Source organism: Lottia gigantea (genome assembly GCF_000327385.1).
Source record: "Lottia gigantea unplaced genomic scaffold LOTGIsca_25, whole genome shotgun sequence".
In the NCBI taxonomy this organism is placed as follows: Eukaryota; Metazoa; Mollusca; class Gastropoda; family Lottiidae; genus Lottia; species Lottia gigantea.
The window spans coordinates 2,841,059-2,859,347 of NW_008708752.1; the positions used below are offsets into that span (position 1 = coordinate 2,841,059).

The 18,289-nt window shown below is 33.6% G+C and overlaps 1 protein-coding gene across 1 annotated transcript; it reads left to right on the forward strand.

Moving 5' to 3' along the window:
* Positions 1 to 3,598: 3,598 nt before the first annotated feature.
* On the forward strand, positions 3,599 to 16,441 carry LOTGIDRAFT_61818 (hypothetical protein; the record flags this gene model as incomplete). Its single annotated transcript, XM_009055530.1, has 11 exons — positions 3,599 to 4,096; positions 8,849 to 8,908; positions 10,113 to 10,272; positions 12,109 to 12,241; positions 12,587 to 12,809; positions 13,325 to 13,423; positions 13,611 to 13,688; positions 13,988 to 14,270; positions 15,056 to 15,211; positions 15,611 to 15,648; positions 16,343 to 16,441. Coding segments are annotated over 11 exons (1,827 nt in total), but the record flags the coding sequence as incomplete, so codon positions are not given.
* Between the last annotated feature and the right edge of the window lie 1,848 nt (positions 16,442 to 18,289).

Sequence of the window (18,289 nt, forward strand, 5' to 3'; positions counted from 1 at the left end):
GGTGTCCTGTCTAAATCCTTTGTTAACTGTTAAGAACCTCTCTGATGATCTAATTTATCAGAACCTCATCTTACTTTTCAGATGATGAATCTTCTGTTTAGATCGTCTCTGATGTTCTGTTTTGTACTATACACATTATACTTACAACCAGGTGGCATTCCTTCTGCCTGGACCCTTTCTCTTATGTTAATGTTTTAACTGTGTTGTTAATTATCGAATTATCAAAGATTATAGCTAGTTCATACACACTATAATGACTTGTTTGACTTTGGAAAGTACTTGTGGTTATTGTGGTTCTCTTTGAAGAAAACGAAACATTTCCCTCTTCGCATTATCCACAATATTTTATAACACAAAGATATTTAAATCTAAACATGGTCACATCTTTGAGTGTCAAAGTAACTCTTTTCGTCATCCAATATTTCTTACTATTAGCAAAAATAAAAATTTATCACGACGAATTAATCAAATCAAATTAATACAATTAGTTTACACTTATTGTTAATTAAAAAGTGACGTTTTACTTCAAGGGGAGTAACTCAATGCAATTGACCATTGTGGCTACTTATGGATTTTGTTTAAAACCAATTTTAGATTTTGTAGTAGACAGGATCAGATCGTTGAAATGTAGGTGGAGAAGACGTCAGTCAATAATAAGTCTTCGGAGTACTGTTATTCGAAGCATTGCACGGAGGTACAATGAGTATCTCTCAATATAAGAGAACACCCTAGGCGATCTCCTCTTCTTTTAAACGTTTCGCAATCTTCCCTCCCGCCCATCTACCTATCAATACTTTAGTAACCCCTGAAGTTCCATTCATAACATACACACCGTTTATTCTCTACATACTCACTTCTATACCTACAACCATCTACTTATTAACCCTATTTCCTTTGAATCCTGTTTTTAAACTCTACTATCCTCTTATCACCCTTTCTAAATACATCTCTTGGTTCTCCCTTTTTAATCTTCATTAATAATTTAACACCCGTCTTCTATACTTCATTAATGTTCGTATATCATCTCATACATCTATACTTTCATTTCATTTGCGCTGGCTTTTCTTCCTCATATTTATTAGTCTAGATTAGCAAAAATTCACATTTATCACCATAAATGTAATATTAGGATTGACCTGTTTTAACTTAAATAGCTAGATAGCTTTATATACTATTTTACAATGATTATTGAATAAATCTTCATTATTGAGACCGACATGGAGTCTACAGCAGCAACATTTTGAATTGTTACCGATTTTATTTTGCAATGCGAATCACAATTTTATTGACCCGCCAAAACTGGAATTTTGTATTATGAATTGCTAATCACATATGTGTCAACCTAAATTGAATCCTGCTCCCTGTGTGATTTTGTTGCTTTTGTAAATAGCTATAAGAACCTATCTTATTACAGATGGAGAATAGGAATGCGTCCTTATCGAGCTTCTACGGCGATGGAAAATTAACTCAGAGCTTGTTAAGGTCGTGAAGGAAGCGTCAGATATCAAGAAAGTCATTAGACAAGCCTCGTAACATCTCTATAAACGAAATAAAAATGAAATGCATTTATCAGATATATGGTTTCATATTATATCGGATGTTGATAACAACTATTGTAGAATTTGTATTTTTAAGGGACTTTTTCTGGCGTTTTCTTCAGGTTTAATTATTGAATTAATAAATGCACCAACGGGAATACAACTTTAAAGTACATATGAAAGAAAAAAATCTATACATTTCTTTTTATATGAACTAGATAAACTGTTTGTGGTTGCGCATATTTTAGTATTGAATCGTCTTTCTTTAAATTGATCTACTTAATATTTTGAATTACAATTGATTCGAAACTTCACTTTGAGAAATGATCATAGCTGTTATTTTCACTCACATACTGAAAATCATTATCTATAATGCTGAAAGACTTGTGGCAGCAGTAAGATATATGTTTCAGATGTTATCCAGTCAGAGTCGAGAAAACAGAAATCCTAAAGTCAGCTTTTAGATGTAATACTTTCAACGTTTTAATTTGGATCATAAGATAAAGCAAAATAATTCTAGTTTACTGAAAGGGATACTATCATATTATGTTTTACTCATTACAAAATGAAAATTTTACTTTCTGTTTGTCGCTAATATACTATTCTCAACGCTTATATTACTTCATCTTTATATTAAAGAGATTTTCACGAGGTTGTCAAAAAAAAAATTGTGTGTCAGAGACACTGATAGAAATTTTCAACGGATTGTGGTTTCTGCAAATCAAATTGCCAATCTAGAACATTGAATGATTCCAATCTAGAATAATGAATGATTCCAGTCTAGAACATTGAGTGATAACAAACTAGAATATTGAATGATTCCAGTCTAGAACATAGAGTGATATAACAATCTAGAACTTTGAGTAATAACAATCTAGAATAATGAGTGATAACAATCTAGAATAATGAATGATAACAATCTAGAACATTGAGTAATAACAATCTAGAATAATGAATGATAACAATCTAGAACATTGAGTAATAACAATCTAGAATAATGAGTGATAACAATCTAAAATATTGAATGATAACAATCTAGAACATTGAGTAATAACAATCTAGAATAATGAATGATTCCAGTCTAGAACATTGAGTAATAACAATCTAGAATAATGAATGATAACAATCTAGAACATTGAGTAATAACAATCTAGAATAATGAGTGATAACAATCTAAAATATTGAATGATAACAATCTAGAATAATGAGTGATAACAATCTAGAATAATGAATGATTCCAGTCTAGAACATTGAGTGATAACAATCTAGAATATTGAATGATTCCAGTCTAGAATATTGAGTGATAACAATCTAGAATAATGAATGATAACAATCTAGAACATGGAGTAATAACAATCTAGAATCATGAATATTAGCTGTCTAAAAGTGATAAGTAAATTTATGCTAACGTATGAAAAGTTTAGAAACATGATTACAACCCCTTTAAGTGTAAGATCTTGTGTCTCTGTTCATTTTCTATTTTATTGACCCATTTTATATGAAATGCATCGTTTCATTCCCTTGAATAAAAGCTAAATCATTCAAGTGTGGTCGACCCTTAATACACGGGCCTTAACGGGCTTATCACGTGATTATTTCGGTTTTATATAACTGATTCTTTACTCTATTCCACTATGAAACTTCATCTTACATTGTGTACATGGTTGTATCGTTATGTATACTGTATACTTTTGAAAGATTTCCTGTACAAATTTTGAGACATTGCTTTATTTCTGTTGGAATTTAAACATATTTGCTGTTTATAAACCGCGAAAATGGCAGATAATTATAAGGAATTCGACAAGGCATCCATCATATCGACAACTACTGGTGTAAGCATCAGAGGTCATACCTTTAAAAAGCGAGAAATTCTGTTAGGAATTGGACTAATAGTAGCTCTAGTAGTTATCGTCATTATGGCAGCAGTTTTGGGTTCAAGGAGTAGTGGTTCGTCTGGTACAGCACCAAAAGCTGCATTGCAAACTGGTGATAATAGAACATTTGGCACAACAACTGTCGGGACAACAACAACGACTGTAGGAACAACAACAATTGCTACAACTCCTGAACCTGAAATCTGTGAAACTCCTAACTGTTTGCTAGGTGCTGCGTACATACAAGCCAGTTTAAACAGAAGCTTCAATCCATGTACAGATTTCTATAAGTATGCCTGCGGATCATATCCATTCAACCACCCTCGTCATCCGGACTCTTATGTTAGGAATGTACTTGGTGATATTTATAACCGAAACCAAGCAAAACTCATATCAACTTTGAGTACCTCAATCCAGCGTCTTGGTTCCACATCTGCTGAACAGAAGGCGAAACAGTTTTACCTTTCCTGTTTGGATGATTATGGTAGAACGAAGGTAGGAGGGAATCCATTTCTAGAGAAAGTTATCAGTAAAGTTGGTGGTTGGTATGTTATAGACACCATGGAAGATTCCTATGATTATAAAAATATGTTAAAGAAGGTGCACGTTGACTTTTGGACTGATGTTTTGTTTACTTTTAATGTCAAAACTGATTGGCTCAACTGGCTGAAAACATCTATTCAGGTAAGGATAAATTTCTATGGTTTACCAACAGACAGATGAACTTTCTGTACGGGTATGCTTTTATAATTCCATCCCCATCATGCCCTTTATTGATAGTAGTAATTACTAACTTTAAATCTAAATTTTGAAAATTCTATGAGTGTTACGAAATATACGAGAGTCTTAAGAAAAGACGAATCGTCATTTTCAAACGCGGATAAATCTGGGCATACGTGGATATGAAGGCTTGAATTTCGACGTTGAGCTGTGAACACTATTACTGATTAGGCTTAAACGGATGGCAAATCTGTCCCTATAAATGACTGTCTGGAAACAGGATATCCCATATTATAGTCAGACAAGAGAAACTGATGTAGGTCACTCGTATAGTGTCTGAACAATACAGTTTTCTTTCCACTGAAAAATTTTATCAAATTACAGGTCTCCTTTCTTGAGCAGATTTTGAATGGAAAAAGTAAATATTGTACACCATCATGTATCAAACTAAACAATAGTAAAGGTTTTGAAGTGGGCAATATTTGTTTACCTATATATTCATATTTATTTACCCATATATTCAATTTAAGAAAAATCTAGATTAAGAATGTTTTGTTACTTATAAGAAATTGATATTGTAAATATGAACTATGAAACCTATATGAAAAGATAGCTACATTATACTATGTTGCATATAAGGGATGTAGTCATCTAAATTTCACTTTTCCGACTAATGCAATTAAATTTGGTCAACACGTATCAGTGTCTTTGCAAGATATAAACTCGACATCGAGTTCGCTTGTAATTAAAGCTATTCATGCTTCAGTATGGCGACTTATAGTAATAAATATGGCGATCTAATGGCGAACAGTCAGTCTTATTTATTTTTTCTTGATAATAAATTTTAGCCAACAATGTGAATAATTTCTGATAGGGCTTATGATAGTAAAGACCATGTAAACCTAAACTGGGGTCACTCCCACCGGTTAAAGCATTTTGATAGATGGATTTTCTTTCTGAGTGATATTTTGAGTAGCGGTAATATGTTCTATCGACTGAAAAAGCAATAGCCGAACAGCCAACCGATGCTTTCTCTTCACTAAAACCATGCAAATTAGCATTTACCGTACGGCAGAAATAGTTTCTGTCATTTTTGTAACACATCTGGCCTAGTCACGGAATTTTCAGGAAGTGAAGTTTTGTGGAGGTGGTCAAAAAGGTTTCCCACCCGTGTTTCTCTTGTTTGTGTTTCGGGTATAATCAAGTTTGCAATCTTCCAAAGAAGGACTAGAAACATATTTGAACAAATGGACATCACCGAATAGAAAATTGTCAAGTTATGTCTTGTCCCATCTTCACAATGTCAACCTCTTGCGAACTTCGTCTTATACTTTGACTTCAATATCCAGCTTTCTTGTGTCTCAGAAGTTTGTAAATGCAGCGATTTGCTTGGATTGTATGCTAGCGAATACAGCCAATCGGAGCATCGAAAGACTGTAAATACTAAGCCATAATGGTTACAGCCTTTCTGTCCAGGGCCCTGATTGGCTGTATTCGCTGGTGTACAATAAAATTACATGCTGCATAACGTGATACAAGAATGGTGGCTATTGCAGGCAAGGCATAAGGAAAAGTTCGTATTTGCTGGACATTGTGAAGACTATGTTCAACCATTTCTTACCTAGTATGTCTGTCCGATAAAGTATGAATGTCAATCCGATATAGTAGTAATGTCGGTCCGATAGAGTATGAATGCGGTCCAATAAAGTATGAATGTCAATCCGATATAGTATGAAAGTCATTCCGATATAGTATTAATGTCAATCCGATATAGAATGAATGCGGTCCAATAAAGTATGAATGTCAATCCGATATATAGTATGAAAGTCATTCCGATATAGTAGTAGTGTCGGTCCGATAGATTATGAATGTCGGTCCGATAGAGTATGAATGTCAGTCCGATGTAGTATGAATGTCGGTCCGTTATAGTATTAAATTCGATCTGATTAGAAAGAGTACGAACATATAACATGTAAAGTTTATTAGCCAATAAAGGCAGATTTGTAGCAATATTTAATGGGGTTTTTTTCATGCTCAAGTGCGCCCCTTTTAATTGACGACATGTTGGTAGCGAGAGTCTCTGCTTGTGCAAATAACTATCTTGTATGCCCCAATTCGGTTAAACTAGTTTACGGTCCGTTATAAAACTGATTATAAAAGCGTACTTATATTATAATTGTGCCAGTACCTAACTGGTACAAAATGAATATTTTGTTACGGTCGGTTGGTTGTTGATAAATATCAACATCTCTATAATCTCTTTTTAACCAACTGAAATATATTTTATTACGCCTTTTTTAATTGCCTATTTGTACTAAGCGTAATAAAGCTCTATAGCTAAGGTGAAAACGTCAAGTCAAATTCAAGTTAAGATGAAACACATTAAGCGTTTTAATCACACAACAGTAATGTGCTCAGATTCATAACACGGATTCATAAAAACTATACGAACTCGAAGGATAGTTGTGTGATAAATACAATCTTATGTTATGTTATGTGCTTATGTTATATAAAATTTATGAAAACTTATTTTATATATGGAAACTCATTTTATAAATTTCATTTGATATAAGCACTCGTTTAGGATCCTCTATTTAAGCACTTCACAATTGCCTGGTTTGTTACATGTGTAGACATATAAAAAGCATATCTTACCAGGCAAAGTAACATTCTTCGCTGGCAGATTTGTTTAAATTTAATCTGGTAAAAGGGTGTTACAATGACAGACGATTTGACATTGCCATTTATGGTTGATCACTTGGCTGATACTGGGTTACTGTTTATGCAATAGCATTCAATCCTAAACCTATTTATGACAAAAAAAAATTATTGTATGTCATTATATATGTTAAAAATAGAATTTAGTGAATTGGAACTAAATAAAAGAGGGTTCAGGATAATCTAAAATAACTTTTTAGTTATATACACATGTTATCATGGTACGCAGTGCAGTATAAAATATAGGTTTAGTAAATTCGAGCTTAAATGTTTTTTTTTTTATACTGCAAAAACGCCCCTTTTACCATAAATTTGCAGTGAGCCGTTATAGCTGTTCAAGATGACTATCTCTACACTTGTAATGGGTAAAGCGTACGAAACTGGTTGTGTGGTATTATTTTGCATTGTATCGAGAGTCCCAAAGCTCAGTGGTACATTTCTGCAATTAGCCAAGATAAGGCGTAGACCTTGGAATTGGATAATTCCCACAAAACTGGATGATGAAAAATAGATACCCACGTCTTATTATTAGAAAAGTAGACCAAAAATGACAATCGTAATGTTATTAAATAAGTGTACAAATTGATTAGATCATGTCTGGCGATGTTGGTAGAATGTCATCCAATGAAAAGAGAACATTTTAACAATTAATTGAGATTAAAGAAATAAAATTTTAGTATGCAACATTTAGAGTTACAAAAACAAATAGGTACTGTTATGTAGGTCTACATTTTAATTAGAGTTCATCTGAATAATATTGTAGGTCTACCTGTGGTAGGTTATTTATACAGTCAGGTTTGTTAAGTAATTTGATCATTTCAAATGCAAATGGTTATTTTCTTCTCTGCAGAAGAATTGTAATGTAAATTTCAAAAGGTCAATATTTGTTGGGCGTATCAACAACAAGGGCAACTGGGCACCACTTTGATCTTAAATTGGCTTTACATTTGTCTATCATGCTGATATCGCAAACTAGGTATAGTCGTTGGTAGTCATAGTGCCTGTGGGTTAATTGGTTTGGAGGAAGCAGTGCTGTTGGTTTGGTAGTTACCTTAAGTCAGAATAGTCATCCTTTATACTAGTTCTATGTACTATGTACTATGTCCACAATAAAATTTCCTTGGATGTAAATTTCAATTATCCAATCGTCGTAACGATTTCACCCACTAAAATATATTTCAAGAGATTAACACTGATAATCTGTATGTCTGATAGAGAGTTAAAAAAAGGAGATTTTCCGATGCAATGTATAGTACGATGGAGTACTTTATATTACAGTGTTTTTGGAATTGGTATGTCTAATGGGTATGCCCAATGCAGCATTACAGTATCTCGAAGTATTCGCTACAGCCTTGTTCAAAACCATAGTTGATGTACCAACCACCATAGAGTGTACTCTGAATAATATGAATTAAATGACATTTCTTTATTTACTATTTTTCGCGGATTTCGTTAGACCGAAACATCTGCCTATATTCCAGCCTTTATTTTGTTGTCGACAGGTGTTGGAATACCTACCAGAGGATGAAATAGAGGTAGATGTTTCGGACTAGGATTTCTATAATCGTTCTTTTTTACATAAAGTGTAAAAATAGTGATGTTTTAAAAGAGGTGTCGAAAATTATAAACACAACTCGAATAAAAAATTATATAACGCTCTACTTATTTTCTAAAGAGTATGTCAGTTTGTTTAAAGAATTTGCCTATAATACAAAGTGCTAGATGACCGGATTCTGTTAAAAATTATACCCCACCAGCACAACATGCTATTGACTCGTTGAAAAACCTATACAAATGGTATTTTGCATACGGGATAGGGAAAATATACTCTTAATCAGCTCTTTGACATTTTGATAATACGAATATACGATACGATCATTATTTCACATAGTGGGGCTAGGGCAAGATAGGAGGATTTGCAATATATATAAAAATGAATGTAAAGTACAAAACTATCCTAATTTTGCACCATTACTGAAGTATTTAGTTTTTTTACAGATTGATTTATCTGGAATGGGTTTGCCATGGACATATTTTGTCAAAAAAGAGTTTTCGGAGGTGAGTATAGTCCTATCTTTTACGATTAAACGAACTCAACTATCGTTATGAGTCAATGAAATGAAATGAACGGAGTTTTACGTCCAACCCTGTGTACTTAATTAGGTTAAAGACAGACAAGGCCATGTAGTGTGCAATGAGGGACAGTGGTATTAGCTTACTCTTTTTCGATTGCCAATTATCGTGCGCAGTCTGTAGCACACGGGGCCTCGGTTTTATGTTCAAGCCGAACGACTGGACGCTATTTCAGTGTCAGCCCGGGCGTTATGCGCAGTGAACTATATACGCTATTGCATTCCTGTAATGCACCCGTTTTCACATGGTTGAATAGACCAGGAAAGAACACCAAAAGTGTACCAGAGGTTAATGTTTTTTGTTAGCCATTTAACGACGTGTAAACACATAATATTTAAAGAGACAATAAGCTTTAGTGGAAATGCCTGCGGTGAAATGTATTTGATTGTTGTAGGGTTATTGTTTTGATTTGTTGATTCAACAAAACCCTTTTGTAATCTTTCAAATCGCCATTAACATGAATAGGTTTCAAATATTTCCTTGTATTGATATTCACAGCATGATCGTACAGTATTGAAATGATTAACAATACATACCTGCATTAAGATCAAATATACGTTCACACTTAATAAACCTGATGCCGTTCACTGGAGCTCAATTGCGTTCACTGATGCATTGTAAACTATGGTACTCTATGATGTCTCCACATTTTCTAAGTATCTAGCTAGTCATAAATCAATATTGTTCATCAAAATACCTGCACCGAAAACAAAAACATCCTTAAGAGTCTTTGGACAACCCGGGGATGATTAGAGGCCGTGGACTGAAGTGGGTTGGGCCCTTCCCTCGGAATTTTTCATGCTCTCCTACATTCTGAGGCCTTGGTAATGCCCCATTTGTCAACCATTTTATATCGTGTGTTAACTTTTTAGTTACTAGGTACTTTCTTTTGTATATTTTGTTTTTTAATTTTTAGTTGTGGACCCGTGGACTGAACCACTGTGAAACCCTCTAGAAAATACATGTCTTGGAAAAGATCTCAAACATTTTACCGAGATTGTAATTCAGAAAATACGTAGGTTACAAGCCACCGCACATTAAGTCCTAGCCAACTTTTCTTGAAGAATAGATGATTTTCAAGCGAAGAATGTCAGAATGTCACTTCATGCAATTACGTATTTATTTTCAGAAATTAACAGTTTACAAACAATTTATCCGGGATGTTGGTACACAGCTTGTTGTAGATGCAAAAACTAATTTTAGTGATGCTAAAATTAAGGAGAGGGTCGACATGTTTGTTGATGATGCGTTCAAAGTAGAACAACAGCTTGCTTTGGTAAGTCTCATCTGTTGCAATACGAGCGCATCTTCTGAAATATTTGCACACCTTTTGAAAAGGCAAGAACTTTTCTAGAAATACAAGTCTTGATAGCGTCTTTTCATGTGTGATCGCAACTTGATATACCAGCTCATCTCTTGAAATTCCAATGCATCTCTTGAAAAGATTGCGCGTCTCTTAAAAAGATTAGGTATCTCTTGAAATACCAGCGCATCATTTGAAATACCAGCTCATCTCTAGAAAAACTTCCGTTTCACTTACGCATTGAAATACCAGTGCATCATTCAAAATACCAGCGCATCATTTTAAAAATCACCGCATCTCTTGAAATACCAGCACAACTTGATGTGTGATCGCGTCTCTTGATAAACCAAAGACAACTTGAAACACAGGTCAATTCTAGTATAGTACATATTACGATGATGAAACAAAGAATTGATTTGAGGCGTTCTTTGATGAAATATCATTTTGTCTACCAGTCGTACAATTTTGCGTGAAACGTTTGAAAATATCGATCTCTTACAAGCATTTTAGCTTCTTACCTTTCAAGAGCTTTGGATTTTCGATTAAAACGTCAGTTACAATCTACTTTTGATGCAGATAAGTCTGACTGACCATTTGTAATCAATGTCTTTTACATTTATATACAGTTAACCAACAGCACAAATTCTACACTAAACCCACACAATGATGAAGAAAGAGTGTCATTAAATGAATTGAATACACAGACTGGAGGTGGATCAGCAGTAAGTTTCATGCTCATTTACAAATACAAGAAGAGTAACCAGGGTTCAATTTAGATTGAAAAATAGCAATTTATCACATTAAACCTCTGTTCTGGCTAATCAAATCAATTTTCATTCGCTTTTCCAAAGAATTCGGTAGCAATTCCAACTGTAAAGTTTTGCAGACATCAGATCAATCTTCTCGTTAGTTCCCCGTGTCTTCAGGTTGTAGATATCATCAAGAGTTGCCGCGAATTACGTGTATTTTAGCTTGGCAGACAATTCTCATGAAAAACAGAACTTGATGGGATTCGCAGATGGTTATGATAAAATTTGGCTAATCATAAAAATATTGGCTATTTTGACTCACAAACTGCAATGCGGTACCTCTAAATTTAAACCGTGCCAGAAATGCACATATTTTATATAATATATTTTGAAGTTTTTGTCCATGGAAAGTTTTTTTGTATTCAGGTCTTACAACTGAGTAGTCCACTATCTGAACTAACTACTTTGAAAATATCTCCCAATCAGAAGAAATTTATGATTAAAAATTTGGATAGTCGCGCGTCATATTAAAATAACCTGGAAAAATCACTTCAGAATTACTCATTAAGTATATTAATAAATCGCTCATTAAGATGAAAATATTAATATTATCTATTTCCTTGGATAAATCCACCTTAAAGTTTAAATTATGACCCATTCTATTTTTAAAAAAAAGAATCCTTCACAAATTGAAAATAGCAGAAATTTAGAAATTGTTTACAAAGGTGACAGACAAATGTCTATCATGCAATGATATTGAAGTGATTCAAAGGAGGTTTTTATTTTTGTCTGTTCTAAATCTCTATGCATGATTCCGGGTGGGTTTCCAGTTTACACATACGACTAGAAATTCCTTTTAAATCACTTATTTGTTAGAAATATTAAAAAACAACCTTAAACATGTTGTTACTCAGAGTTTCACGCTGCACCATCTTCAAACAACTGACCTATTCCGACTGTTTCTCTTTTAATATTTCTATATCGCCCTGCAATTCATAAATAGAGCACTATTTTAACAATGAAAATCTATGTTATTGTCACTTATTTATTATGTTAATTTTCGTTATAGATAGATTATATTGACCTGTTTACATATATGTTTGACGAGGCTAATGTTGATGGTAATACTAAAGTTGTTATTATTGAAAAACAGTATATTATAGGATTAACTAAACTCGTCAACAACTTAGGTGTTGACAAACAAAGGTTTGTTAATGATTTTTTTGTACGCGTTGACAAACTCAATCTAAGAGTGGTAACGAGCGAGTCTACATCGCGTCTGCTTCACACAGTCCAATGGAATGTTACAGAAGCCTTGAGCAGAATGGCTACGATTATCGACAAACCCTATCTGTGAATGGTATCGATTATGCAAAAGTAATCGCTTGATCGTATATTTAAGTTCGGAGATAACCAATTCTCGAGCTGCAATATTGTTGACCGTCCACTTACAATCAGGGTTCATGTGGACTGATATTGTTTGCTTTTGACGTGCCATTTCATGCTGGCGTATATCTGCTGACTGTTACACTAGGTCTATTTTTTATTCAGAATAATGAACAACTATTTTACATGGAGATTGGCGCAGAAATATGTACAAGAGTTATCCTGGGACTATATTCACGCTAACAGAAACTTTTATGTAAATGCCCACAACAACAACCAGTTTCTGGGATCACAGCGATATTGTTTGCAGTTAGTAACCACTCAGATGAGTCAAGCTGTCAGCTCATTGTTTGTCAGGGATCATTTTGTGGACAAAAACAAACAGAAGGTAGGGCAAAACTTCGGTAACCAAACCATACACAAATGATATCTGTTCTATCAATGAAATTCAACAATGCTTACCACAAATCCTTGTCCAAACTTATTGGTCTTTGAAAAATTTGTTGTATCAATTCCGTCTGGATTGACTGGAATAATGAGAACACATAACCAAATCTTAATTTTGACCGCCGAACAAAATCAAGTCCATTTGACCCTGTATCCTTCAAAAACATCACAGGATTCCACACGCATTTACCGACTGAGCTACACCCCCTCATATATTGGAGCTATCGACAATTCAATATGACACTTTTTTTCTTCAAGATTATGAACATTTTTGGATCCTTAACATTCAAATGAAGTAAACGACTAATTACATACCTTCATATGCGTGTTTCTGATTGTCTTCTCCGATGATTTTTTGGGGTGGGGTAGGGTTAGGGGTAGGGGTCGGGGGGATCCAGTCCCTTTATAGATTTAGTTTCCCACATATAAATTGCATACTCAATCTGTATTTTTCAGGCTATTGAAATTATTGATTTTCTTAAAGAATCTATGATTGATAGACTTATGGACAATACTTGGATGGAACAAAGTACAAAAGACAAAGCAAAGCAAAAGGTTCGTTTACAATACTTATTTATTAATACTTAAATCATCTTCACAGCGTCAAACTATTACGAACTGCGTCTCATACCTTGACTGCAATAGCCACCTTTCGTTCATCATGGACTTTTGTTATTGGAATGTTTTTACACTTTTACTGGAATGTTATTATAATTTTACTCGAATGTAATTATATTTTTAGTTAGAGAACTCACAATATAAATTAGGATATCCAGATTTTATTATGGATGACTCGAAACTCGATAATTATTATGAATCGGTAGGTATCTTTATATGTTTTCTAATTGATGATTTCGATGATATGATATGATATGATACGATACGATGATATTTAACCTGATTGTGGGATCTGACGTAGTTTATTCCAGCTACTTTTTTAGTAAAGAAGTGGCTCAGCATGCGATCTTCTAATTGGACATATATAGAAGTCGGTTGACACAGAGAGAGTATCTGTTAAATGGGATTGGATTGCCGTGCAACATGGCACAATACATGGCATGACACGCGTTTTAGCCTTAATAGGGGAAAGAAGAACTTTAAGAACAAATATAATTTCAGTTAACCATCACACCAGGTGACCACTTCAGTAACACCCTAGCCTTCAATATCTTCTGGAAAGAAAGATTGAATAAAAATCTCAAGATGGGTACAGATAGGAATGTATGGAACTATCAAACATACGCTGTTGCTGCCGAATATTACAATCCTTGGAGTGAACTGATAGTACCAGCTGGTATGCTGCAGTTCCCGATCTATGATTATACATTACCACATTATATAAACTTTGGATCTATTGGTACATTGATAGGACATCAATTGGTACATGCCATTGATGAATTTGGTAAGCTTTTTAATATAATAGTATCTTGGAGTGCTTTGAATGATATAAATAAAAAGTCCTTAATATCTACTTAACTAGAGGTATCTCTCACCAGCAACCCAGAATGGGAACCAAGAATCTGTAGGATGATTATCACCTATTAACAATGCATGAAATAATTCTGTCAATTCTGACACGACAATATCAATCTTCTTCAAATATTCTTTCAATAAGAAAGATATGACGTAAAGCTCCAGTGATGCAGGTCATAGGGACTGACATGGAAAAATATTCTAACAAAACTGATCCCGCGACAGTTGAGTTGAGTTTAGTAGGTTAATGCCGCTGTTCTGGCAAAATTTGCCTCCTGTATGGCGTTTCCCGTCTTCATTAGCCCATAAGGTGCAGACAGTCGGAAGTAAAACTCCATTCATTCATTTCATTTTGTCAATCATTCAATCCCTTTGTCAATCATTTCATTCCATTTTGTCATTAACACCATTTCATTTTGTCATTAATTTCATTTCAGTTTGCCATTCATTTCATTTCATTTTGTCATTCATTTTATTTCATTTTGTCAATCATTTCATTCCATTTTGTCATGAACACCAATTCATTTTGTCATTCATTTCATTCCATTTTGTCATTAACACCATTTAATTTTGTCATTCATTTCATTTCAGTGTGCCATTCATTTCATTTCATTTCATTTTTCATTCATTTCATTTCATTTTGTCATTCATTTCATTTCATTTTGTCATTCATTGATAAACAATTGATATAAATCTATTTATACTAATTTATAGGTAAATTGTATAAATTAGACGGATCATGGTATGGTACATGGTGGACCAACACAACCGCTGATGAATTTGTCAAACGTAAGCAATGTGTCGTCGATGCTATTGGATCTGACAGAACACAAGGACCATATGATTTTATGGGGACACCACAGAGAGTAAGTTTGATAAGAATAGAGATATAGTTATACAAATTTTCTTTACCTAAATTTCAGTTTGAAACCTTGAGGCAACGACGGTATAAACTAAACTTCCAATGTGGCTCAACTAAAAGCGTGGGGTTCGTGGACTGAAGAGGGTTGGGACCCCTCCCCCGGGCAAAGGCTCTCCTGCATTATAGAACCTTGGTGGGGGGGGGGGCTTCCTTAAGGGTTGGGAGCCCGTGGACTTACGTCAACCAGTTCCTATGGTAGTTTTAAACAACAAAACACAATTAATATGATGATTTGATCAAAATTCAATACGACCTTGGGCAGCAACAATTTAGTTACAATGGAAATCTAACAATTAACTTGCCATATTTTCAGGTAAACTTAAATGCTCAGAGATATTCGCCAGAAGCCATGGCAGAGGCTGCAGGGTTGAAGGTAGCTTTTAATGTAAGTTAAATATCATGTTAATCAAAAACACAACAGTGTGTTCGGACAGATTCCTCTTTTTGTTCACATCGGAGCTTGCAACCGAATGGGATAACATTTACACCCCCCAAAGCATACTGCATGTATAATATATTACAATCGGAAGTTGTTGTCTTTGTCGAGAAAGGCACAAATTATTTGAAACCGGAAGTTTCTATCTCTGTAACCATCCTACATTGTTACCAAGACGTTTCAAATCAATCCTTGAAAATGCCGACTGTTACCCTTACAGTAAACTCTTTCACTTTATTAAAGGAATACAATCTCTTAAGATGAAGATAAAATTGAAAGTCTCAAACTTAACAAGTGTATATATTCATCAGTTGGACTTACCAGGTGCCATACAAGACAATATTATATCCTCCAAACTGAATAATTATTGAAACACACTTTTCAAATTTATGTTGTATATTAATGATTCAAGACTGACTCTTTTAACATTTAAATTTTTTTGTCATCTAAAGAGGTAGTTTATCTTTAATATCAACAGGAAGTTGTTCAACTCATGTATAGCAACAAAAGTTATGTCGATAAAGATCAGACATTTGAATACATATTTTCCAAATTTAAAATGGCACTTAGGGAACCATTCGTAACACTAACAGACACACCTTATAGATAGACTGTTATTTGTTACCTTGTATTTTTGTTCCAGGCCTACAAAAAATGGAGTGATAAAAATGGAATGGAAAAGAAAATGGCAGGATCAAAAAGTACTAATGACCAATTGTTCTTTATATCATATGCCCAGGTAAATATATCATATCTAACGTAATAGGAGTATTTTTGCTAAGTGATTTATAATTACCAGGTGATAGGACTACATAACAGTCGCTTACGTTAAACAAATTGTAAAATCTTATGACTTCTTGCCAGAAAGTACACAGGAAACTTTCTGTAACAATATGCGAAATAAAATACCTTTATATTTTGAATTATAAATACTATTGAATTACTTATTTTAGGCCAAATGTTTTAACAGAGAACCTCAATATGCGTTGAGTAAGGCTTACGGTGGAACAGTTTTTGAAGATACACGGTAGGTAACCGTACCAAGTTTACTCATTTCTATCATCATTTAATGCGACGTTTTATCTATATATTTATGTGTGTATTAAGCAATATGTCTGGTGTACTTGTATTATACAGCCACTCAGGACCCGAGGTACAAAATCAGAAACATACTGACTCAATAGGGAGACAACTGTCTGTCTAGGTTGAATTCAATATGCAACAACATACATCATAGACACAAGTGTCTCATGAAGTGTTTGAGAGGGTTTTGCCAAAACAATTATCGAAAAATTGAATTTAATTGAATTGGTGCAATCTGACACAAAACGTATAAAAATTATATTTTTGACTTTGTTACAAATAAAGTGGGGGTACAATTGTGGGTATATAAACTATTTTTCTGTTTCTTTTGTTTTGGAGTTTTTCTCAGTTGACGTTACCTTGTATCAATTGTCTATATCAATTAAAACGAATGGAGTTTTACGCTCTATTTTTCTTTTTATATATGTTATTGTACTCTTTCAGAATAAATTTAGCTGTAAGTCAGTCTAAAGAATTCCAGGAAACATTCCAATGTAAAGCCGGTGACGATATGGTGGCGGAGAAAAGATGTAATGTATATTGATGATGGATGAAACGTGATGTGAAATCCTTTTTATCATGCAATATCAACGGACAGAAAAATTTCAGATCATCTCAGCATAGGAAATTTAAGAATTTATTAGAAACTGCTTCTATTTATTGTTAACACTTTATAAGCAATATTATGATACATCTAAAACTTATTCATCGTGTAATTGGGCTTCATAGAACTATATATACCTTATTGAACACACTGATATACTGAAAGGGGGGGACCCGGGGCTAGTTTCTCGGTAATCTTACACACTTTTAAAGGATTATTACCTCTTAGAATGGACATCAAATTTAGAACTTAGGTCAATTTGAAGTGTATATATTCATCTGTTGGATGACTAAAGAATAGACTCTACACGACAATATATCCATTAAACTAAGTTATTATTGAATCACGCTTCTAAGCTTATTTCAAAACAACTAATGAATTATTACTTAGTTTTATGGATTTATTGGATTGTATAGCGATTTCACACCAGGTAAAACAAATTTAGGCCAGGTTTAAAAATTTCAATTTTTTTGTCATTCAAATAATAGGTAATATACCTTTAAATCCATTCTTGACTAAAAGTATATTTCGCAGTAGTTGTATAGAGCAGTATTGTTCAGTTCCTACTTGAGTTCGTACGACAGTATAATAACTTTCAGTATTTTATCATTTTATTTCATTTTTAAAATCACAAACCGTTTTTTTTATTATTATTATTATTTCATCTTGCTATAAGCAATGTGCATTTTATCTCAAAACAATTACTATTAACATTTGCCGTATTTCTCTTGTAAATGGCTTTTACATTTAAAACAAACAGTTGCTTTCATTATTTTTTTTAGAAAAGAGAACATTGCTTTCATTAGAATGATCATATACATGTAGTTGATTTGTAGTGGTGCAGTGTATTTTCTTATCCTAATCCTAATTGAATTTGCAAATATCCGATTGGTTAATATTTTT